The sequence below is a fragment of the Pan troglodytes genome, chromosome 6 (assembly GCF_028858775.2).
Source record: "Pan troglodytes isolate AG18354 chromosome 6, NHGRI_mPanTro3-v2.0_pri, whole genome shotgun sequence".
NCBI classification, from domain to species: Eukaryota; Metazoa; Chordata; class Mammalia; order Primates; family Hominidae; genus Pan; species Pan troglodytes.
The window spans coordinates 94,412,250-94,436,766 of record NC_072404.2 but is presented as its reverse complement, the minus strand read 5'-3'; the positions used below and the strand labels follow the sequence as shown (position 1 = coordinate 94,436,766).

At 34.7% G+C, this 24,517-nt stretch overlaps 1 protein-coding gene across 3 annotated transcripts in view; it reads left to right on the top strand.

The window, feature by feature from the left end:
- Positions 1 to 24,517, top strand: part of SEMA3D (semaphorin 3D) — a 190,985-nt gene that overhangs the window by 102,859 nt on the left and 63,609 nt on the right. For all 3 annotated transcript variants that reach the window (XM_016957662.4, XM_016957660.4, XM_063815433.1), the window contains 4 exons: positions 2,145 to 2,207; positions 10,671 to 10,790; positions 15,454 to 15,547; positions 18,195 to 18,323. In XM_016957662.4, the coding sequence (XP_016813151.1) occupies positions 2,145 to 2,207; positions 10,671 to 10,790; positions 15,454 to 15,547; positions 18,195 to 18,323 (406 nt within the window). The remainder of the gene's footprint in view (positions 1 to 2,144; positions 2,208 to 10,670; positions 10,791 to 15,453; positions 15,548 to 18,194; positions 18,324 to 24,517) is intronic.

Below are 24,517 nucleotides of genomic sequence, written 5' to 3'. Positions count from 1 at the left end.
GCACCTGCCACCACGCCAAGCTAATTTTTTTTATTTTTAATAGAGACAGAGTTTCACTGTGTTAGCCAGGATGGTCTCGATCTCCTGACCTCGTGATCTGCCTGCCTCAGCCTCCCAAAGTGCTGGGATTAGAGGCGTGAGCCACCACCCCCGGCCGATGCAATTTTTAAGAAGCACTCAGTCCAGTATTTTTGCCAGCAATGATGAATAACAAAGGAACAACCAGAACAAAAATAACAAACAAACAACATTTGAAGAAACGTTCCAATTTTGGGCCAGCTGCAGTGTTCCATCTGGATTATTAAGTTATGGCTTCACGATTCTGGGTTTATGACGAACCATTGTCCATTGGTCCATGCATTGCCCATTTTAGTTAATCTATTTACTAACTTACATTATTCTCTTGTTCTTAATTATGTTGTTAAACACCTGAAAAATGCACCCTCAAGCACAAATGCTAGAATCTGGTAGATAACCTGTTTCTTACCTCCAAGTCATCCTTCCCCTCGTTTCCCATTTTGGCTGGACTTTTTTCTAAATCCACCCACCTATACACCTGAAATGTAACCATTTTATTTTAGTTGCTTTTAACTTTATTCTAAAGCGAGATGTGCGGTTTGCAATTTGAGGAGATATTCTTTTTAGACCTAATAATGAGTTGCTAATTTCCATTCATATTGCTTTTCATTGCTGAAGCTCATTGATATTTGACTGCTGGCTACTATTTAAAGTTGTGTGATAGTAGAACTACAGTGATTCAAACCATTTCTGAATGAATAGCATTTTCTAGTCGGCATTGTGTACCTTTTCAAGGTTAGCTCATCACTTGAGCCTCCTGCTGCCTCCACCACCTGCCTGTATACATATCTGGATTGTAATTTGTGAATGTTAAGATCTTCTCTAAGAAAACAATCTTGCTCCGGTTTAAAATCTCAATAATTTCATTGTATTTGTCTATTTTGAATGCTATACTCTGTTCTTTATTTAGAGACATAAAACCCTAAAATTTCACCACAAAGATAATATCATATAAACATTGATGACTTCTAAATCCTTTGTTAATTCCAGGTTTAACAAGTCTCTTTCAGTGTATTCCCTCAGGATATTTTCTTTTTTTGTCACCTATTAAAATATTTTCTGCTACCATTGGTGAGAAACATAATAAAAGTCTATCCAGAACTCCTGGAGCATATATTATAAGTATTTTAGAGCTTGCTTTTCTTGTTCCTTCTTGCTTATAGCTTAACAGAGAGCATTTCTTTCTGTAAGCTAATGGAGTTACATAACTGCTTAAACTCTATTTTGCAAAAAGTTTCTTACAGAATTCCTACAAAAACTTCCTGACAGAATTTAAAAGAAAGAAAGAAAAAAGCCTTGAACTCAAGATCGTGAAGCATAATTGAAAGCTATCAACCAATGAGTTTGGAGCCCTTGACTTATGTAATGGTTGAGACCCCCCCAGTTCAAGAGTCAGATGGACTTTGAGTCAGACTGTGGCTCTGCCATAAGTTTTGTGGTCCTCAACACGTTATTTAAAGGCTATGTGACTAAGTTTTCTGATCTCAAAATGGGAAGAATAAGTACAGCCATCTCAGAGGGTCATTGTGAAATTTAAGTAAGAGAATGCTTATAAAACATTTAGCTAAGTGGCAGATGCATCTGAGCTCCAAGCATGTTAAATATTGTCAACAAATTCACACTGGTCCTTGGCTTGGAGAAAGAAGTTATGCTCTGACAGAGAGTTGTTTCTAACACTTCATGGCACATGTTTATAATGTACTACTACTCTGAGTAAACACAGAAAAACATGGTACATACAGCCTATTATTTAGGCAAATGCTCATGTGAAATTCTGTTGACATCATGATAAAGCTTATGGACCTCTGAACATAATGTATCTACTGTTACAGACATTAAAATAGAAACTAGAAGATTCACAAAAATGGATAGTACTAGACACTTTTCTTTTAGAAACTTTCAGGGTGGCTTTGGGAAATATTTAAATCTCAAATTTCCCACATTGACTCTAACAACATGCTTAATACTCATTCTTCAATTTCACACATTCAGTCTCTAAGCAGAATTGCAGAGTGTTAGGGTGTTTCAGATATTCAGGTTGTAACATACTTTGAAATGTTTTGCAGATTTATTGGCCTGCTGCAAAGGAACGGGTGGAATTATGTAAATTAGCTGGGAAAGATGCCAATGTAAGTATAAAACTTTAACAATTATCTTTGTAAAACTTCTACTGATATGATAGCAAATATTTATATTGGGCTTTACTGAATTAATGGTATTAGTGTATTATTTTTCAGACTAAACTAACATATTCTATGTGAATATTAATGTGGAATAAAATATCTCTATCTTACCAAAAGCCATGATATTATTTATAAAATTTAAGAAATGTAGAAACACTCTACTTTCTAATGTATTAATTCTGAATATTATTTTTGTCACAAAAAAGATTAGAAACACATTAAAATATTCAAAAATAAACCATCCAAAAGATTGTACTTCTAGGAACATGTATTTTTCATTTACGCACACGTATTTTTGTAAGTGTACACAAAACCTTCAGTTATTTTAGCATCACAAACACAGAATTGATACATAATTTCAACTGAGTTGAAATTAAACTTAAAATATCTATAAGAATTCCTTTATGTGGTGACATTATGGAAAGAACAATAAGAATTAGTTAATAATGAATGACAGCATTCTGGCGTAAGAACTAGTAATTACTTCCTCTGAAATTTACGTATTAGTAATAATGATTATATAAAATAACTCATAAAAGACAAATAGAGGGTACTAATGAAACTTTTAGTTTAAGCTGCCTTGAAGAGCAGAGAAAACCCTTAGGTATGACTTTTTGTCTCTGGTATGGTCCTATCTGTCTTGATTTCTGCACTGTCCAAGTTGTCCTGCATGCTCCCTCTAATCGTGTAACCTGATTTATCTCCAGCAACGAGGACTATGACTCTGACTGGCTCCTCTCCTCATCCGTGTGCTCTGATTCAGGCCAGATATTCTGTCTTCTGTCCTGACTTCTTGCATTATGGTAATGGGGAGAATTGCTCCTTTTTTTTGGCAAAATAAATCACATTCAAATTGTAACCCAAGATGAAAACAGGTCGTAACCTGGGGCAGAAACATAGACATCTTGAGGCTTCTTTTGCATCATCCTTTAATCGTACCTCTAACCACAATAATGTGGGGGTATTAAGCTCAGTTATGCCATCATATTAAATAATAACAAATAGTCTTTGTTATATGAAAGGATGAATAGATTAAAGAATCCTCTATCAATGTGATAGAAATAAAATATGACACATAACGCCTAAGGATGTGAGGGGACGCTCAGAAGGCTAATAATCTCAGACACAGGTTAGTTCACTCATTTGTTATTCATTTATTCAAAAAATATTTTTAGAGATCCTAAATATGTATATGAAACTCATCATATCTGTCCTTATGGAGCTTTCAATCTAATGGGGGATACAGATACTGCTCAAATGATGACTTCTACATAGTAAATACAAAGCAAAATAGTTGAAATGAAACAAAACAAACTTGTGGTGACCCCTGATTTTATATTCAGTTATTAACATAATTAAATGTCATCCTTTCAGGCATATTTATATTAGCAGAAATATATCAGGGAGTGTTAACATAAAATGCAATGGGAAACAGTTTTTACATTTCGGTCACTAGAAATGAAAGGAATTAAACTATTCTGTAATGTATTCTTCTCCTCCCACGGCTTTGGTATCTTCATCCAGTTCAATATTCCAACACCAAACAGGTACCCAGGTCTGCAAAAGCACCAATACTTTACTGAACACTCATAGAGAATGAAATGGTTTGGTTATGAGAGTTTTTCAAATTATGTCATTTAATGGACAGTATAAGCATGGCATAACCAGCATGAACATTTTTGTATTTGTGTTTCACCAGTGTTGAGTATACGATAAGGAGGCAAGAAGGAAAAGGATGTTTTCAATTTACTCCAGTAAAATGGTTTTCCCATGGAGCAGATCAGGGATAAACAGTCAAGGTCAAACAATCAGTGAAGGTTTAAATTCTGACAGTGCTCTCACTTGGGTATGTTCACTAATTCCAGTTACATAGTAACTTAATTGCCCCTCTTATTAAGTTAAAGCAAATGGTGATAAACTTTTCTGGAGGTGATATCCTTGACCATGTAGGATTCTGTATATAGAACATATTATTCCAATTCAGTCATAATTGTGAGCTAGTAACCACCTCTAACCTTTAAACACATTTGCTGCTAACCCAGGATTAAATATATGAGGAGCTTTTTGCTTTTTGCTGAAGTCTGTAGTTTGATGTTGAATCATGTAGTGATAATTTTTAATTTTTGCCTCATTTTAACTTGTTCCTTTAAAATAATGTTTCATTTTAGAGCTTCTAATAATAGCTAACATTTTTGTAGCAGTTACCATGTTCAAGGAACTGTTTTCAATGATTTACATTTATAACCTCATTTAATCCTTATGACAACACTATATGCTAGATTTTATTATTATTTTCTATTTTCTGGATGAGAAAACTAAAGCAAAAAATCTTAAACGGCTTGCCCAATATCATGCATCTGGTAAATAGTAAAGCCAGGGATTGAATCCAAAAAGCTTGCTCCAAGGTCTGTGCTCTTACATAACATTATAAAATATCCATATAAGATCCAAAAACTATATCCTTCAAGTTATTTCTTTCTATAATATCACCAGAACATAGATCCTCATTTTTAACAGCATTACATAGATTTTGGCCGACAGAAAACTGAGACAGCTCTGTGGTTTTATTGACATCTTTTATTACATTTGGCATTACCCTCTCCCCTTCTTCCTCTCTAGTAATTTTTACCTACTTCCCAAGAGTGTGTTTAGGATTAACAAGTGTTTGGAAAGACTGTCCCTTTACACAAAGGTACTATGTAACTGCAAAACAGTGAATTATTTACCCTAATGAAAGTTAGCTAATTGGGGTGGGGATAGTAGAAGATGAGGAAACAAAAGGGAACTATTCCACTTTGTTGAACATAGTCCCCAGTTTAATCCAAAGAAGGGTAGAGGTGACAGAAAGATATTTGGTAGTATTTTGCTTCTATTTAGAGGAAAGTTATTCAAAAGAAAGTAACTAAAGAAATGTCTTTAGTTCTGACTATATAATTGTGGGTTAAACAGCTTACTCCAAGCAAAAGAAACCACAGGGTGAGGGTAGCCTGGGCTCTGTTTGTCAGCTCAGCCACAGAGGGGCACAGCCTGTCCACACAGACATTACACAAAGTTAAAGCGTCTTCCGGAACTTCAGTTTTTTGATTATATCCTTCTTTCCTTCCTTCCCTCCTTCCTTCTTTCCTTCCTTCCCTCCTTCCTTCTTTCCTTCCTTCCTCTCACTTTCTTTTTTTCTTCCTTTCTTTCTCTCAAGAAAGTCTAAAACTAAAATAGAATGTTCATTGTAGAAAGTTGGCAAATTATATACAAGCAAAAAAAGAAAAACAAGTCATTTATAAATACCTCTCCCCCATGAACACTAACCAGAGATAACTGGTGACATTTTGATGTTTATTTTTCTATCTTATCTATTTACTAATTTTCAGTATGAAATCATTGTATACATAGTCACTTAAAACACTTATTTTTTTTTTACTTCACAGACTGCCATGAGCATTTTCCCATGTCATTAAATTCTTTTTTATAACACTACTTTTAATAGTTACACTGCATTTCTTTATGTATTATTTCATCAATCCCCTATTGTTAGAAGTTTGGTACATATCCAGTTTTACTATTGAAAATGACACTGTACATGAAAAAATTTTATGTAAATATTGTGAATATCTTCGATTATTGAGTAGACTTTTACTAGTTAAGGACATAAAAATTTTTATAAACATATTGCCAAATTGCCCTCCAGAAAGTTTATGCCTCATATGCTCTTACCAGCAGTATGTGATCAAGGGAGGGTGTGTTTACCTATTATACCATTGTTAATATTGAATACAACATACATTTAATGCTTAATACAAATGCATATGAATGAATAAAATATGTATATTTATTCTTTGCCAATAAAAAGAAAATTATTTTTGCTGTTTTAGCTTGAAATTTTTTCATTACTCTAAACACTAAACATCTTATATGATTGCAAAATAAAATTTTTAAATGGCATATCCCTGCAGCCCATATTTTTTTAATTTTCCTGTTTGCCTTTTTCGTGCTGATTATTTACAGACTTATAAAACATATATATATATACACACACACACGTATACATAGACATATTTGTATAACATAAATATGTATAGAGTATACATACAGTATAATACCTTCTGTTCCACTCGTGAAAAACATATTCTTTATCACTTTATCAGTTACCGTATTTGATGTATACACTTTATTTAAATAGTCATTTTTATCTTTTTCTTTAAAATGTTTTCTTTTGCACTTTTACCGTAACTGATTATTGCTCTGTAGAAATCTTCACTGTTAGATCTCTCATTTTTAAGATATAAATGTGATATATGAGTTTTTCCATTTTTATTTTGAAGTACTAACAATCTATTAAAATATTTTAAAGTTTTTTTTTTTTTTTTTAGTCGGAGTCTCACTCTGTTGCCCAGGCTGGAGTGCAGTGGCGAAATCTCGGCTCACTGCAACCTCTGCTGCCCGGGTTCAAGTGATTCTCCTGCCTCAGCCTCCTGAGTAGCTGGGATTACAGGCAACTGCCACAGCGCCAGGCTATTTCTTTTTCTTTGTATTTTTGTATTTTTAGTAGAGAAAATTCACTGTCTTGGCCAGGTTGGTCTTGAACTCCTGACCTCATGATCCACCCACCTCGGCCTCCCAAAGTGTTGGGATTACAGGCGTGAGCCACCACGCACAGCCCTATTTTAAAGATTTTAAGACCTAAACTGATCTCTGCATCCTGGATCCTGTCTGAGAACTTCTAGACAAGCCTAACATGTAGCTCAGAGACAGAGATAGGTGAAAAGTCAAAAAATGTTTGATGATGACAATATTCTGCAACACACATTAAAAATAAAACCAGTTAAGATTCCAAAATCATTATTATCTTCTAATATTTAACATAAATAAATTAAAATTAGCTACTGTAAGTCAGTTATCAGAATAGATATAAAGCTGTTTTGGATTTTATTGGACCCTACATATGTCTTGAGAATTACAAGTACTTCTATTTTGCTATTATCTTTCCAGGTATCTGGGGAGAAACTAAAATTCTAAGTGTTAATGCATAGACTAATATATTTTTGCTTTTTTTCTCTCCAAGTATGAATTCAGTTTTATACTTGTCTATTTAGTTATTTATATATGTATGAATATATATGAGAGATGAAATATTGAAACATCTAATATTACTTAAGATAATTAAAAAGTTGATATTTGCTTTGGTTCTTTCTCTCTTCTCCTCCCCCTCTTCCCTTTTTCTTTCTCTTCCAGTGGGGGTAGGCTAGGGCCTATGGAAAGCCATGTAGGTAGGAGGAATAAAGGAAGGAATGAGAAATTCAATACTTGTCCTAAGTTGAATACATTACTCCCTGGATTGTTTGGTCACATGCAATGATCAACATTGTGGGCAATAGCTGACAAATTAGCTTTCAGGGAAAGTTACAAAGGCTGCTTCTCAAAGTTATCTTTCTTCATGCCTCACAGAATTACACTATCACTGATAGCCTTGCAGGTCACTAAGTGAATTAAATCAAGTTAATTATTGATCATGCTATTTAAACAAATCTTTGAAACTTTGTGTGTAAGAATAAAACAACACAGGATTTCTGAGACTTAAAAAATGAAGTTATGAATTGAAAGGGAAGTCATTGTAAAGTTTTTTTGCAACAAGTATTGTTTGGCTTAAATGTCAACCTCAGGTAAAATTTAAAGTGGGAGACCTTATCTTTTACGATCTCTGTTCACAGATTTCTTTTGCCCAGGCAGCCAAGGCCTTTCTATTGCCTCTAGGCTGCTTAGAGAACTATCCTCTCTCAACTTCCCTACAGAAAAATTTGACTGAGCACAACTGACATTTTTGTAAACTGTGTCAGATAATTCAAGATTCACACATACTTTTTTTTTTATTCCATGTCAGCCCAATCAGACAGAAGGGAGGAATTTCATAAATTAATCTGAGGTATGCCTTGTCAAGTCAGGAAATTGGCATATTAGTCTACTTTCTAGGACTGGCACCATTTTAATAAAATACTCCTAGAAAAGTGAAAGGAAATAAAATAGGTGTGATTCAGAGGTTTTGTTTTTTTTTTAATAATCACCAAAATTATATCCCCATTGTGTATAAAATGTTGCCCTGGACCATATTTGTCTTTATAAACAGTGCTGCATCACTGGTAGCTTCTAATCTGTTTGACTCCATAATTTAAAATCTGGAAAGGGAGTTATATTTCCCTATCCAAATATTTATTTCAGAATCTTGCAAAATTACTTTCTAAATTCTAACTGAGCTTTTGAAAAAATGATGAACTAATTGGTGGTGAGTCAGTCCTCCCTCACTCCAGCCATATGATTTTACTCTTCCCTGCCCTGCATACTCTCCCCTATGTACCAATGTCTTTGTGCAGGAAAAACCAAGGAATAAAAATCTTTTCAAAAAGTGAGCATGAGTGAGCAAAGGCTGGATTATAAAACCTCCTACTCTAGCCATGAGGTCATCAATAAAATTTACCTGGTGATCATGTACATTTTCATACTTTTATCTTATCTTTTCTCATATTACTTTGTCTTAATTGTTTGTTCGAAACTATTAGTATCGGCCTGCCATGGTGGCTCATGCCTGTAATCCTAGCACTTTGGAAGGCCAAGGAGAGAGGATTGCTTGAGGCCAGGAGTTCAAGACCAGACTAGGTAACAAAGCGAGACCCTGTCTCTACAAAAAAAACACAAAAATTATCCGGGAGTTGATGACTTGCACCTGTAGTTCCAGCTACTCAAGAGGCTGAGGCTGAAGAACTGCTTGAGCCTGGGAAGCGGAGGCTGCAGTGAGCCAAGATCGCGCCACTACTCCAGCAGCCTGTCTCAAAAAAAATATATATATATATGTATATATACATATACATATATATATATATATGCCAGTTGAAACATTGTACCTCAGATCTTCAGATCTGTAGACATAGCTATTCACTTTAAAATCAAAGCAACCACTAGGATATTAGTATTTTGTATAGCTCAAAATCAGGGTAAGGAATAAACAAATATTAAATTTATATTATTTCACTTAATCTACATAACAGCCATAACAATCCTATCATTAAGTCATTGTCTGCCTTTTTAAAAAATTTTATTTCATTCTAAGAACCACCCTACCAGTTAGGTTATTGTCTATTGTTGGGTTTTTTATTTATTTGTTTGTTTTTTAAGATATTCCTCCTAGGAACCCCAACAGCAACAGTGGACCATTAGGTCCATGCCTGACTGGTGAGTAACCTATGGCCACTTGGGCAGAAAGAAACTGGACTTTTTCTATGCAATCCAGTGGTTTCTCAGGTTACCAACTTCCTTAATAACCCAACACTTGCCTGTCTCCTGGGTAAAGCCAACCTAGAATAAAAGTCTGCTCCAGCCCAGTGTTTACTTAGGTGTCATTGGATCCAAGAATCATGAAGCCATGGTTAAGAAATTGCATGTAACAATTATGTAAAGATAGAGTATCACTTGCAGGAGATAGGTTGAAAATAATATACAATAACAAGAATTAATACTCTAAAAAGAGAGAGAGCCACTATTTACTGCTATCTGAAGCATATGAAATAATTAAGTTTTAAAGATAATGATGACATAAAGAAATATTTTTAGGCATAAGCATATGCAGAACAGAAAGAAACAAAAATTTCTTCAAAAATTTGACTTGGTGTAAAAAAAGTCCATGAGAAAAAACAGAGATTATGGAAATTATCAAGAAATAATCTGATTTTTAGAGGCTCTGTAACACTGGAAAATAAATGGCAATAAGTGGTAGGGCATCTGGTCAATAAGAATTGAATACATAGGTAGAGATGCACGTTTGTGTTCAGTGTTTTGTTCAGTGTAGCTGAGACGGATGACATTGCAAACAGTAGTAACTATATGGTATAAATTATGTGGTAACAACAGATCATGATAAATTTTGTGTTCTATGTATTTCTTGTAGAAAGTAAGGATACCAGGTGTGTGTGGTGGTGGGTGCTTGTAGTCCTAGCTACTCAGGAGGCTGAGTAAGGAGGATCTCTTGAGCCCAGGAGTTTGAGGCCAGTCTGGACAACACAGAGAGGTCTCATCTCTAAAAAAAAAAAGAGAAAATTTTAAATATGGACGTCTAATTCATATTCTGTTTATATCCGTTCTCTAGGGCTCACTGAGTACCACTATAGACTTGCATTCTAATTAACCTAATTCTGATTAGTTCAATGGTTTTATAACTTCAAAAATCTAAAAAGCTACTCCTTTATACCATGGTTTCTATATTTGTCTTGCCTCGTTTGCTACAACAGATGTCTAGAATTTCTCATAAATCTTTTTTCATTTGTGCTCTTATTTTTGAAGATTGATCTACTTTGGAAAACGGTGGCATAAATGATAATATTTCAAAAACCTGAATTGTGTGTTAATGCTTTTAATTTTTGTGCCCAACAGACAGAATGTGCAAATTTCATCAGAGTACTTCAGCCCTATAACAAAACTCACATATATGTGTGTGGAACTGGAGCATTTCATCCAATATGTGGGTATATTGATCTTGGAGTCTACAAGGAGGTAATATAATGAAAAAGCATGAAAAGCATAATTTATTGTAATACATTACTACTTAATTCCTATGACATAAAACAGGCAGATTTGAATATAAAGACTGAAACATATATGGCCAGGCATGGAGGTGCATGCCTGTAATGCCAATACTCAGGAGGATGAAGTCAGAGGGTCCCTTGAGCCAAGGAATTCAAATCCATCCTAAGCAGCATAGTAAGATCCTGTTTTGAAACAAAACAAAACAAAAAATGAATAGTTTATGAACGATATAGTAACTCATGTTCCTAGCCATTCTATGGACTATCATTTTCACCATATACTTGATCTACCAAATAAAAATGTTTTTTCTATTAAAAGTTGTTTTTAGCAGGATGATAAAAATTAATAGTGTAAAATGTTAAAAGTGTTTGTTTTCTATGGGCTCCATGTATGTCTTTATTTTCTCTTGACTTTCCTTTTTAACTAGATATACATAATATGTTGCTATTGGTAAAAATTCATTTTCCATAAGATCTTGCAGTGGAATTGCATTATATAAATAATTTCATTTTCCCATCTAATAAAGTTGACCTGTTATGTATAATAGTGGACACTAAGTAAAGAATATTTTAATAATTTTCTTAAAAGTGTATAGTCATTGGCACAATGAATTTATTGTTTCAGCTGGACCAAATTGGCATAATGGAAATAAAGGATGTATTAATTAGGAGTCATGTATTCCAGATCTCAATGAGTGCTTTAATAAGTGAAAAACATGCATATTTTTGCAATTAAATTATTTACCAATACTTTAGTTTACTGTCCTCGTGTTATGGACTTCATGCCATCCACTTCACATGGATTATTGCTTTGGAATTTCACAACACTCTTAATAAAGCCAGTGTCATTATAATTACCAATTTACAGGTTAGTAAAAATTAAGTCTCAATGGAATAAATTACATGCTAAATCACCCAACTAATAAATGGTCTTGCAACAAATTGAATCAAGGCAGTCTATCTCTAGAGCAAGCATGAGCAACTGAGCTTTAGGACAAGTGCCCCCAGTTGTTTCTTGGTGATGTGCAATGTCATCCTCATGTTTATGTAAGTACAGTCATGTGCATCATAACAAGGTTTCCATCAACAATAGGCTGCATACAATATGGTAGCTCCATGAGATTACATTACCCTATTTCTACTGTATCTTTTCTATGTTTGCATATATTTAGATACACAAATGCTTACCATTGTCTTATAGTTGCCTGTAGTATTCAATGGTAACAAGCTGTACATGTTTGTAATCTAGGAGCCATAGGCTATGCCATATACCCTAGGTGTGCAGTAGGTTATACCATCTAGGTTTGTGTAAGTGCACTCTGTGATGTTCACACAATGATGACATTGCATACGATGTACTTCTCAGAACACACCCTGTCTTTAAGTGATGCATGACTGTACTTTTTGTGAGTAACCACACATATTTGCAGGATAATTCGCTGTGTTTTTGAAAGTAAAGTCTGGGCTTATGGAAAAGGTTTCTTAACATTGACTTAGCTGATTCACACAGAGATCAAACCCACAACTATGGATGGATGGATTTTCCTTTCTAACCAACTTGTCTAACCAGCCCAGACTCAACTGTTTCAAAATAAAGCAACCCTGACAGTTAAATTTCTGAGCCACTAGGAGACTTGGTAACTTGAATCCATCATTCTTTGTTGGTGGTGTAATGTTCTCTTGTCTAACTCTGATGAAGGGTAATATATAACATTAGCTCATAGCATAGGGTGTAATTATGTGATATAGCCCCACAGTTTGAGTGTGTTTTGAGGCCTAAGGATAGAGGCCAAACTCGCAACCTGCTGAGGGGGGCAAATAGTGTTTTATAGCTCCTTAAACGTCACAAGTGCTGGCCGGACGCAGTGGCTCACACTTTGGGAGGCTGAGGTGGGCAGATCACCAGAGCTCAGCAGTTCGAAACCAGCCTTGCCAACATGGTGAAACCCCGTCTTTTTTAATAATACAAATGTAGCCGAGCGTGGTGGCATGCGCCAGTAATCCCATCTAATCTGAAGGCTGAGGCAAGAAAATTGTTTGAACTCGGGAGGCGGAGGTTGCAGTGAGCCAAGCTTGTGCCACTGCACTCCAGCCTGGGCCACAGAGCAAGACTGTCTCCAAACAAAAAAAAAAAGTCACAAGTGCTGAAAGGGAATTTAGATTTAGATGGAGCTAATTAGTAGCTTGGGACTGTCAAGAAGCCCTGGGGCAGTCAAATTTACAAGTTCCATGAATAAGAGAATTATGGGTAAACAGGGGCATTGAACCTTGAGTTTTTAGCTGGTCTGGCGTACAGGTAATTGTATGGCAGCCCTGCTTGAAAATTGTTAACTTTTTTAATGAATCATTAGTCCCAAGAAATCATTGTACTTCTAGAGGGAGTTTAGAAGGACCTTCCATTTTCAAATAAATAAGGCTCCTCCTAAGGTGGCTGGGAAGAGGGAACAGCAATACACAAAAGGAGCGGAAAAAGGTATACTTCAGGGACTGCTATGCAGTGTGGCTGGGGCAATGGGAAGAAACAGGGAAAGCTAAGATGAATCCCAGATTCCTGACTTTGCCAGTGAGTTGAAGAGTGGTGTTATTTATTGAGGTGAGAGTAGTAGCAAGTTTGAGGGAAATATGGTGAGTTAGTTTTGCACATTCTGCATTTGTGGCATGTTCAGTAGGTCATGCCAAGTGGGCAACTGGAGCTGGAATTTAGGAAGGAAGTCAGTGCTGCTGTCAACAACTTCTAATAGTAAGTTGAGGACAGATGGCCAGAGTTTGAAATATGGTTCCAGTCATTTACTAACTCCATGGCTGTATGCATACTGTATAAACTTTCTGTGCTTCTGCTTATTCAGTAAAATAATGATAATAGTAACTATTTCACAGAGTTATTTTGAGAATAAAATGAGAAAATGATTGTATACTATTTGGCATAGCACTTGCTTCATTCTAGTGACTTAACATTCATCCATTTCTAGATAACAGAAACACAGAAAGGTAAAGAGGCATGGATGTACACAATATGTATATTTTACATATTTCTATAAGATAATATTTGTATCCCACAGTGCTGGGAAAACTTGAAAACTGTTTAATGCTTGGCTTGGTATCATTTCCTCTGGGACCTCCCCTGTGCTGCTGCAGATCTTATCTTTAAATAGGCGTGATATTGACAATAATGTTGCTGAGTTGTGGTAAATAAATGTTTTCTTACTAGCATTCCTACCTACTTGTATCATCTTTACTTCTCTGCCCATATTTCCATCTGTGTAGCTCAGACAGGTGCTTTTTGCATAATTAATCAAGAATAAGGAACTTCATAGAAGCAATCTTATAAAGTTGAAGTCTCAAAATATAGAGCACCATTAATTCAGTCAGTTTATTTCAGGAAGCACATGGAATCATCCATTATTTTTTATATTATTTTCTTGTATGAGTCCTTGACTGGCTCAAGGAAACTTGCTTTCTTGTTATCTCCTATTTCCAGTAGATTATAAAGGTACCATTATTATTTGTATTAAAGTGTGTTTACTTAAAATTATGAACCATAAATTTTTAACCAGGCTATTTAAATTGCTATTAGTGTTTAGTATTTTTTTAAATGAGGCAATAGTTACTATTGGTCTTGTTCAAAAGAAAAACAAAGATCTGAAGTGCAACATAACACATAATTTTCTCTGTCCCTTTTGCTTTATTGCTTGTGTTCTACATAAGTTGCACTGAATGGTCCTTTTTTATTACATGTATGTTCTGATATAACTTCATAGATACATCACCTAGACAGAATGTCTGAAGTGCAGGATTTCTCTAACTAGTGCATACACAGAGTGAGTCATCATCCTTTCTGCTGGATGGTAGTGTTGTCATTGTTATGAAACACTCAATCTCATGGGGCCATATTCATTATACATTCATATTTTTTCTTGGAAAGTTCAACTTAAGATGTTATTTATTTTCCCAAATACTAAAAGTCTGCCAATGTCATTCTGTCTGTGGCCACTATTATAAAAATAGATGTTTCAGCCAAAATAACTATGTGGTTTAATGTGTACAGTGTTTTCATCATAGTGAAATACTACAACAGGATTTTTTTGTTACCCAGATGTATCAACAACTTGAAAATGAACTGCCCGCCTTAGAACACTTTTATGTTACTATAATTTTAAAAACTATTACAGGGTTTAAGTCATTTGACATAGTTGAAGATGCTTAGTTATATAAATTGTAATCATTATCCTGAAAGTATGATTATTATAGCAAATCTATTTCTTAAAAGATGAAGTTGGTTTTATTAGGCTCAATAAGTTAGTCATGAAAGCTCAAGAAATATGTGTTCTTAGTGGTGATTTCGATATTGATAATTGTGGAGACTAAATGTATTGATGAGTACATTACTACTTCCATTTGAAAAATTCACTCAGTATTATATTGCCACTTTGGGCCAAGGGAGACCAAAACATGGTTATTAAGTCTTGCCAGATATATTTGCTAAAAAGTTAAGGAGTTCAGCATCATGCACATGCTATATGCTCAATTAGTTTTATCAAATTCATGAGTTGGAATTTAGTTTGTATCTCCCACATTCTTACTGTTTGTAATATTTTTTAAAAGTTCACTGGTGTTAATATTTCTCATAACAGGATATTATATTCAAACTAGACACACATAATTTGGAGTCTGGCAGACTGAAATGTCCTTTCGATCCTCAGCAGCCTTTTGCTTCAGTAATGACAGGTAAGATCAATGACAGGCAGTTCTTATCCTTAAATGGTTTTCTAAGAGTTATTTTTTGACTGAACCGCATTTTCCTATTGAGTTAAAGGTAATTTTTTACTAATCTTCCACAAGCCATTTGTTTCCATTATTTTAGTGCCAAATTTGTCTGTACTGAGCATCCTTCTCACTAAAGGAAGGCCACAGCAATCCATGGTGTCTGCACAGTTACTTTTTAAATTAACTTCTGATTGAATATTTATAATGTCAAAGAACAGATAATTACTTGTTTTATAATTTTATATTTAGATGTCTGGGGATTTTCTTATGTTGTAATATCTCCCTATCTGACTTATTATAGAAATTAAATTTGGCAATTCCATATGTGGGTAAATTAAACCAAATTAATCAAGCTACAGAATACAGATAATAGAATGTTATAACATCTTCCTTTGCAATTTCACTATAACCTGATTATATCAGTGGAAACATGAAATTTATGCTAGCATAGCTAGTCTTCTCTCACTTTGTATACATCTTAAATTCTCTTATGAGACAACTATCTTGTTCAAAGAAGCAATACTGTGTGGTCTGAAGTCTGTTCCAAGGAATGTCGGCAAGACTTCTGAATTTCAACCATTATAAGGACTCCTTTTGTCTTGGTTTGGTTCATGACTTCAGTCTCTTTCTATTTAACTTGTCTGTCAAATGTTTGAATAGACGATAAGAGTGAAGCACCATGACATTTTAATTTTCACTTAGTGAGAACTAGTGATTTTGCTTTGAAGTGACAGCATGTGTGTATTTGTGTTTTTTGAAAATTATGTGACTAATGATCAGTCATTATTCTCAGAAAATGAGATAGATGGTTTGTGATTCTGCTCTGTGAAGTGGAGTTGGCATACCCTTAATAAAAAAACAAAACAAAACAATAGATTGGCGGCAGTTGTTACTCTCCTGATGAATCTCCAAGTAATTTTAGGGACAAGGAAGAAGTTCGAAAGCCTGGATATTCAGATCTAATTTTTGTGTTGAAATATATTTTTTCCTAACAAAACATTCAAATACTTGCAATTTTATAGGTTTCAAAGTGACAGTTCACTTCTTTTACCAAACTTTTTAATAATGTCTTTGTTGTTATTATTTTATTCTTTTTAAAAAATATGCCCACAATGAAATATTGCCATTTATCTGATACATTGTAGGGAAATACTGTAAGAGGATGGAAGCAGTACCTTATCTATGTCTACTTTACATAGCTGGAGTTCTCTCTCTCTCTCTCTCTCTCTCTCTCTGTGTGTGTGTGTGTGTGTGTGTGTGTGTGTGCGAGCGCACATTTCCTTTAGAAGTTAGCTATTCTCATTCTTAAGGTTGAATTATCCCTGATCGTTCATTGAAAGCTTATTTAGATGGATATAAACAGGGGCTACAGAAAGTATCTTAATCCCTTCTTATACAAGGCAGAATTTTAAAGATATGTTTCTGAGCAAAAATAAATTTCAGTGATAAAACAATGTATTTGTTCTCATATTTAGGCATTTATAAAGTCTAAATGCTCTGTAGGGATTTGCCATTTTTTACATTGTTCTATTAAATGTAAAGCAAAGTGGTTGACTAAGAAGTTTCTTGAAATAGTAGAGGTTTAGCTCTCAAAGAGACAACATATTCTCCTGCAGGAACAGCCTTCTTCCTGCCCCTCCGCCCCGCCCCTTCCCAACACCCTGACTAACATTAGGGAACATGGATCCCTGCTGCCTTCTTCTCCTTCCCTTATGTTTTTCTCACTCCCCTTCCTTCCATCCTCTTCCTCTCTCTAATCTGCCTTTTCTCTTTTCTCTTTGTCCTCCCCTTCTCCTGCCTCCTCTTTTCCCCCTCTTCCTCTTACTTCCCTTCTTCCTCCTTCTCACCATCCCTTCTCTCCTCCTCCCTTTCCTTCTCCTGTCTTCTTTGTTCTTCTCTCCTTTCTCTCTCTTTTTCTCCTTGACATTCCCCTTCTCTCTTTTGCTCCTTTCTGTCTCTGGTGAAACAGAACATGTACTTTACACAAATAACAGAACAAAGAAGTTTGGTATGCAGTAATGGCAACATCTTTCCCCTTTCAAGAATTCCTGTTTATCAGAACTATTAGAGACATGATTAGCTACAAGGAATGCAACATGTTATAATTACAAAGAATGACTTCAGTGCTGAAAGCTCCCTTTCACCAGAGGTTAGGCAAAGAAAATTTGTGGTCATTGAGGTTGTGTCAGTTAAGTAAATACTAATCACACAATCCATTCCCCATTATGGCATTTAGCTTTTCATATTTTTTGTGTCTTATTCTAAAGAGGAACTCTTAATTATGACATTTATTTGAAGTATTTGTGGGGAGTAGAGAAAGAGGAAACACTTATTATTTATTCAAAAGGGAAGCTAATGCATGTGCAATTATTAATTCAGAGAATTTGGCCTGTTTATATTCAAGTATTCAGCATCAGCTTACCAAAGTAAATTGAGTTATCTTTTCTTCAACTGAGATAAATTTTCAAAATCTGTGAAATTTATGAAACAATACATTCTGATAGTAAGAAACAAACATCTTTGGTGTCATGCTGTGAAATTTGTACATGTTAAATAGCATCTACTGCTGTACTCTTAAAAGTTCTGTGTACTTTTTTCTCCCTCTCAGATGAGTACCTCTACTCTGGAACAGCTTCTGATTTCCTTGGCAAAGATACTGCATTCACTCGATCCCTTGGGCCTACTCATGACCACCACTACATCAGAACTGACATTTCAGAGCACTACTGGCTCAATGGTTTGTGATTTTTTTTTTGTTTACTTTTGATTGTCTTGCTTTGGTTTAAGATAGATAAGAAGTGTATTATTATTCATTCAAATGTGTTTTGGAATAATTAATTTAGCTCAACATTATAAAATACATTTGAAATAATTCCCCACTAAGAAAATCTCCAAAACCTTTTGTTTATATAGTAATACATAATATTTATTGAGTGTCTGCTATTCCTCAACACTCTTCTGTGCTCTAATTAATATTTTAAATATTCACAAAGACATCTGGGATATATCATTATTTTATTCTTTAATACGCATAAACTATTATGCTATAAAAATACTGAAGTACAGAGAAGTAATTTGGTCAAGGTCTTATAACTTGTCAGATGCAGAGTGAGAATTCAAGCAGGCAATCTTACTCTTGCAGTCTGTGTAAAGACCAAGGCATGTACTGTCTGTTAGCCCAATGAACTCGGGTTAGATTGTAATGGTAACTTCTGTTGCTTAAAAATAATATACACTTGGGTTAAGACATTTCTCTTCAAAATTTTAAGCATATTAATATTGACATAATTTTGTCTGATTACTATTTTAAGAATCATACAATATTTTGAGTTTCAAATTTTTAAAAAAACATAAGAATATTATAAATGAGTTTATTTAATTAATCCAAGGAACACTACAAGGCACCTAACTCCACCCCACTCCCCACCACCGCCTTACAACAGATAAAATTTTATCATGATTCTCTAACATGTGACTTTATTCCATTGCATGGCAGAATGACATAACACTGTAATTTAAGCAGGCAGGCATTTTTCATTCCCATAATAAATATTGGGCCTTTGTGAAGGAGGCGAGGGTAGAGATTTCCTAGGGGCTATCTCTCTATCTCTCAGTGCCTTTTAAGCAGTGACAACATAAACAAAAGGAAAAACACTTTGAAAACATTTCTTTAGTCAAAAACTCCAGATCTATTTGTTTATACAACAATGTGATTCTCATCAGCCAAAAAAAGTACCCTTAATAGGTAGTCTTAAAAGGGAAAACAAATATAGAATATCCATGACTACGTGATTACCCATTAATTTCTTAACACACATGCAAAGCAAAGCTATCTTTTTGTGCATTGTCAGATTTTTGTGGAATTATTTGGTTTGAGAGTAACTTCTTAAATGTCACCTATAGAATAGCTTAGATACCTATTTGAGTAAAAAGATATTTTTATGGCTTAAAATGAAGTATAAGATTGTATCTCTGTCTTGGGATGGCAAATATCATGTTTCTCCTCTTCTAAAAGACAGTAATATTTTTTCCATTACTGTAACATATTCATTAATAAGTCAGCAGCATTGTCAATACAATAAATGTAGGAAATATGCATTCAATTATTATTTGCCTAGATATGCTATTTTTAGTACTGTATGAAGAAGATTAGAGATTAGGAAGCCTTTGAATTGGTTTAACAATTTCCTTAATAAACAACTTCTGAGACCCTATTGCCTACTGGGTGCTACTCTACCCTTGTGGCCTGCATAGATAGATAGGGGAGGGTCACCGACCTCAGGGATGATGAACGCCTTGCTCAGCCTGAAGCATAAAGCGGGAGTAGGAGACAAGGCTACAAAGCTGTAAATATTATCTTGAAACCATGATGGCTTACTTTTTAATCAAGGAGTCAGAATTTTGTTTTTCTAAAGGTAACTTACAAAAACAATAGCATGTTTTTTAATAGCATGAATGGAAGACTAAAGAAGGATGAGGACAGAGAGACAAGAGGCCACTGCATGAAAATAGGGAAATGAGAAAGGGACAGCAACAAAGGTAGTGGAAGTATATGAGAATATACTGCAAAGAATATTTGAGAGAGAATATACTGTTTTGTAAATAGAAGAATCCAAGGACATGAGACAGAGCTCAAGAGATTTGTATGCTGGGAAAACTTTGCAATTAAAGAAGCCAGTAGAATAGAAGAAATTGAAGGTAGGAGAAAAGACAAATGGTAGAGGAAGTCTCAATTGACTGACTTCAAGCAAATAATTATGATGCAGAAAAACTGACTTTTATGGTTCTAGGAGATTCAAGGCAGACTGCTTAGCAGTTAAAAGCCAGGGTGATAATATGACCTACTTTGCCCAGGACATTTTCAGTTTGCTTCTGTTCTTTTACTCTTAAAAGTGTCCCTGTTTAGACTAAAATTGATTCTGTGGAACTTACTTATTTGTGCTTAATTCCTGAATGGTGACTTTGGTCAAACTTTAATGTCCATTCAAATTCTTTGTCTGTAAATGTGGAATCTATTAACAATAGAATCTATTCACAGGGCATTATAAGGATAAAATTAAATCATATCGGGAAGTCTATTAGAAGACAATTTTAAGAGCTGAATTAGCATCAATATCATCATGATCATTATTAGTTATCATGTGGTACCATGAAGGTAGCAGTGGGAGGTAGAAGTGAGGCTAAAACCTGAATGCTGTGTGATTCTCTACTATCTCTTTAGCATTTTGTATTATTGACTGCCTTTTCATTCTCTCCCTCTACACTTCATAATTCTGTGAGCTCATCCATCCGAATAGTTTCAACTGTTTCCTGTGTTCCAGTGTTTCCTAAAATTGTATTTCCAACCTTTTCCTGTAACTAAGTGGCCTCAAAAATAATTTATTAGGATGACTTCCATTTTTATTCTAGATTAAAAGAAAAAAGATTATTGTTTTATATAAAAATCAAGATATGTAAGCCTTAGTTTTGATTGTGCTGTTAAATTGCTTTAAGGTTGTTACAAGTGGTTTAATGACCCTTTGTTTTAATTGGATTTAAAGTCTAAAATCTTGTGAATGTTATAGATCTTGTTTCTTCTTTCAAACCTGTCCTTCAATATCCATTTTCTGATTTTTATCTATTTTAACTTTCTTAACTTCATCCACCCAGTTACCTTGGAGTTATCTTTGATTCCTTCCTCTTCTTCCTCTCCTTTATCTAATCTATTTCTAAGAGCTTTTACTTCCTTGAAAATATCTGTTGACCTTGTTCTTTCTATGGTTACCATTTTCCTATAGGTCTTCATTACCTCATCTCTGGTTTATTGCCACCATTTTATTGTTTACTAACTGATCTCCCCATCTCTCATCTCTTCCCATTCAAAATTATTTTATATAATATCCATGCTAGTCCTATCTTTGGCACTTTTAAAGTGCTATTTTATTGACTGTTATAAACCTGAGAGAATTACTATTTACATTTTACATTTGATGATATATTTGATGTCAGATAATAGTTCATAGTTAAACAGCTAGCGGAGGTGAGATTGAAGCTCGAATATGTGTATCTCGCCCCTGATATTGTATCATTTCCATTGTATAATACAGTTCATCGGCTCAAAATCTGCTCTTTTGATGGCATATCCCCTGCTCTTTGCAGCCTCACTACAAACTGGGACATATGGACATGCCATGTAGGGCAACAGCAAACCAAGGATGTGGGTCTGGTAGCAGGAAGCAGGGACAGATAGAGAAGATGGAGTTCCGCAAGCAATGAGGGAGACCTAGGCAGTCTGGCTGGAGCCAGGGAAAGCAGGGAAAGTGCAAGCAGCCATTCAGATATTTGTTGAGGGAAAGGCAGGCCAGAGCTAGAAGAGCACAATGCTTCAGGAGATTCAGTCATTCAGGAGTTCCCCAGTCCACAGAAACTAGGGCAGAGTAAGGGGAGAAATTGTAGAAATGATGATATTCTTATAATGAAGAGGGATCTGATGGACTAAGACAAAATATTGGCTTGCTCAGAGAACATTTCTGTCCTTTATGAGAAATGGGCGATTTTCCAGATACAGTCAGCCTATGGTCCAAAGTCAATGGAGTCATCTGTCTGGAGTCAGGAGTGGGAGGGGAGAGAATACAGATGAACTGCGACAAGTGAGTATTTAACTGTTAAGATGCAGATTCTAAAGAGTTATCATTTTTCATATGATGCTACATGAATCTTTTATAAATCCATTTTTATCACCGAAGCACTTAGGGGGTTTAAAATTCTTGATACAGGTGTGCATGGCGTATTATGTTCTGTGCCCCACTTGGCATTAACCAGAGTGAGATCAGCTAACCGCTTAACAGTGCAAGGATCCTTCTCAGAATTTTTCTAGGACTGTTTAATCCAGTTTAAAGACTTAAAAAGTAGGAATCCTGATTCCTTCCTTAAGATACTAATCCATCTAGCAAATACCTTACGAGGAGGATACAAAATGGCAAAGATGAAATTTTTTCATCTTTGAGGCAGTTTTCATTTGAAGTTGTAAAAAGTGTTTTTTTTACGGTACTTTTATGGGCATTTCTAAATGAAGTCTTTGATGGTTCCACACTTTGATTTATCAACTTAATCTTAAAACATATAGGAAATAGGAATATAGATGCAAACTAGGGTGTTTACTCAAATGCAGTTGAGCTTTTGTTACAATTTTAGGATAAAACTAAGAAGTGTGACCACTTGGAAGATGAAAGCGAACACTAACGCCTCAGATGCATGCAGATGTTTTTGTTTTCTTTCTTGGAATAGATGAGAACTTTTGTTTTAAATTTTCTTTTTTAACATATGGAGACAGTTTTCATTTGAAGTTTCTCTTGGGATGATCTGTTGTCTGTAAACTCTCCTTCCACATGAAAGGAGAACATCAAAAAATGATAATAGGAAAATGAGACTATAAGAAGTAATAAAAGGAAGTTAGGAACTTATTATCTATTAAATAATGCTAGTGTGCTCATCTGGGTGAAAAGAGATTCATAGGGAGAAAGGGAAGTAGTGTGTGCTGCAGGCCACATGAGTTTATGCCATGTTCTTTTGGCAGTGCCTCTTGGTGTCATGCTAGAAGTTCATCTGAAAATGCATGATTTCAAGCTGCATTCCTACTGGGGCATGTACTCAAGTGCCAAATGGAGAAAATGTGCTATAATAAAGCCCAGGTGCCTAATGGTATAATTTTAAGTTGTTTAATTGATCAAGTATGCACTGATTAAATGATACCTATTTTTACCCAAATTTGGCAGCAAATCAGGAAAGAGTTTCTGTCATAAAATACTAACATCAGAGTTCTAAGACCGGACCTCAACAGAATCTGCAAGAAATAAACTCTGTGCTTGCAACTTGTATTTATTTTTAACTCTCAAGTATGCTTACTATTTAAATCACAGAATAAAGCACTACTTGACACTAACTCTTTTTCTCATAATTAAATTTCTTTATACAACAAACATTTAGCTTTAACATCTCCAGTATTCCCTTGCAAAACATTTTTTACAGTACTTGCAAGAGAGCCAATATTTAAGAGAGAGTTCAATAAAATCAATAATGACTGAATAAACAGAATAAGACTGTCTATGGCATATATCAGTTGAAAGGTAAAATAAATATCACTTGGAAAAATATCCATGCTCTTTCCTCCTCCCACCTCATTGATGTCATACTGAAATTTCTGAAATGCAGACTAGTATCATAGCCTACCTATTGGCCATTTCAAATAGCCATACCTGTCAACACTTGGATGATGTTTTTCATATCTGAAGTGGGTTTTCCTATGCATTTCTGCATTATGACAATGAATTGCCATATTTATTTATACCCCTTTTACACTTCTTTTATCATTATGTTCTATTTTATTATTCTGCTCTTTTTTCTTTTAATTAAACTCTGTAAACAAGTGAAAAACAATCAGCTCATGGAACCCCTTCTCCCATTTGAGTGATTGAGGAAAGCTTTATAAGCAACTCTCTCCTTCATATTGGTATTCCTTTTAACTGTTGTGCTTTTCTGTTTCGAATCACTGAGTTCTCATTTTCTCTCTAGAGAGAAGATTCTCTACACTTTGTACCACTATGTTATTTTTTAAATTATAAATTCAATTCAATCATTTTGTAGGTTTGACAGGACACTAAAATTTCAAGGGACATCATGCTGCATGTGTAAGTTCTACATTAATTATATGCAAGTGCTACAATAAATTCTACTCATGTTAATACCGATGTAATCCCACATATTTGTGAAGATAAGGAAATCCAATCATTTCCTATAATTTCTGCATAGTTTCAGTTTTATACATTTTTCCCATTCAAATTACTTAAGAATTTATTATTAATTCCCCACGCCCCCATATATACATACATAGAACTATATTATTGACCTTGAGTTAATGAGTCTAAATGTATCTTTTTCCCATCCCGTATATAG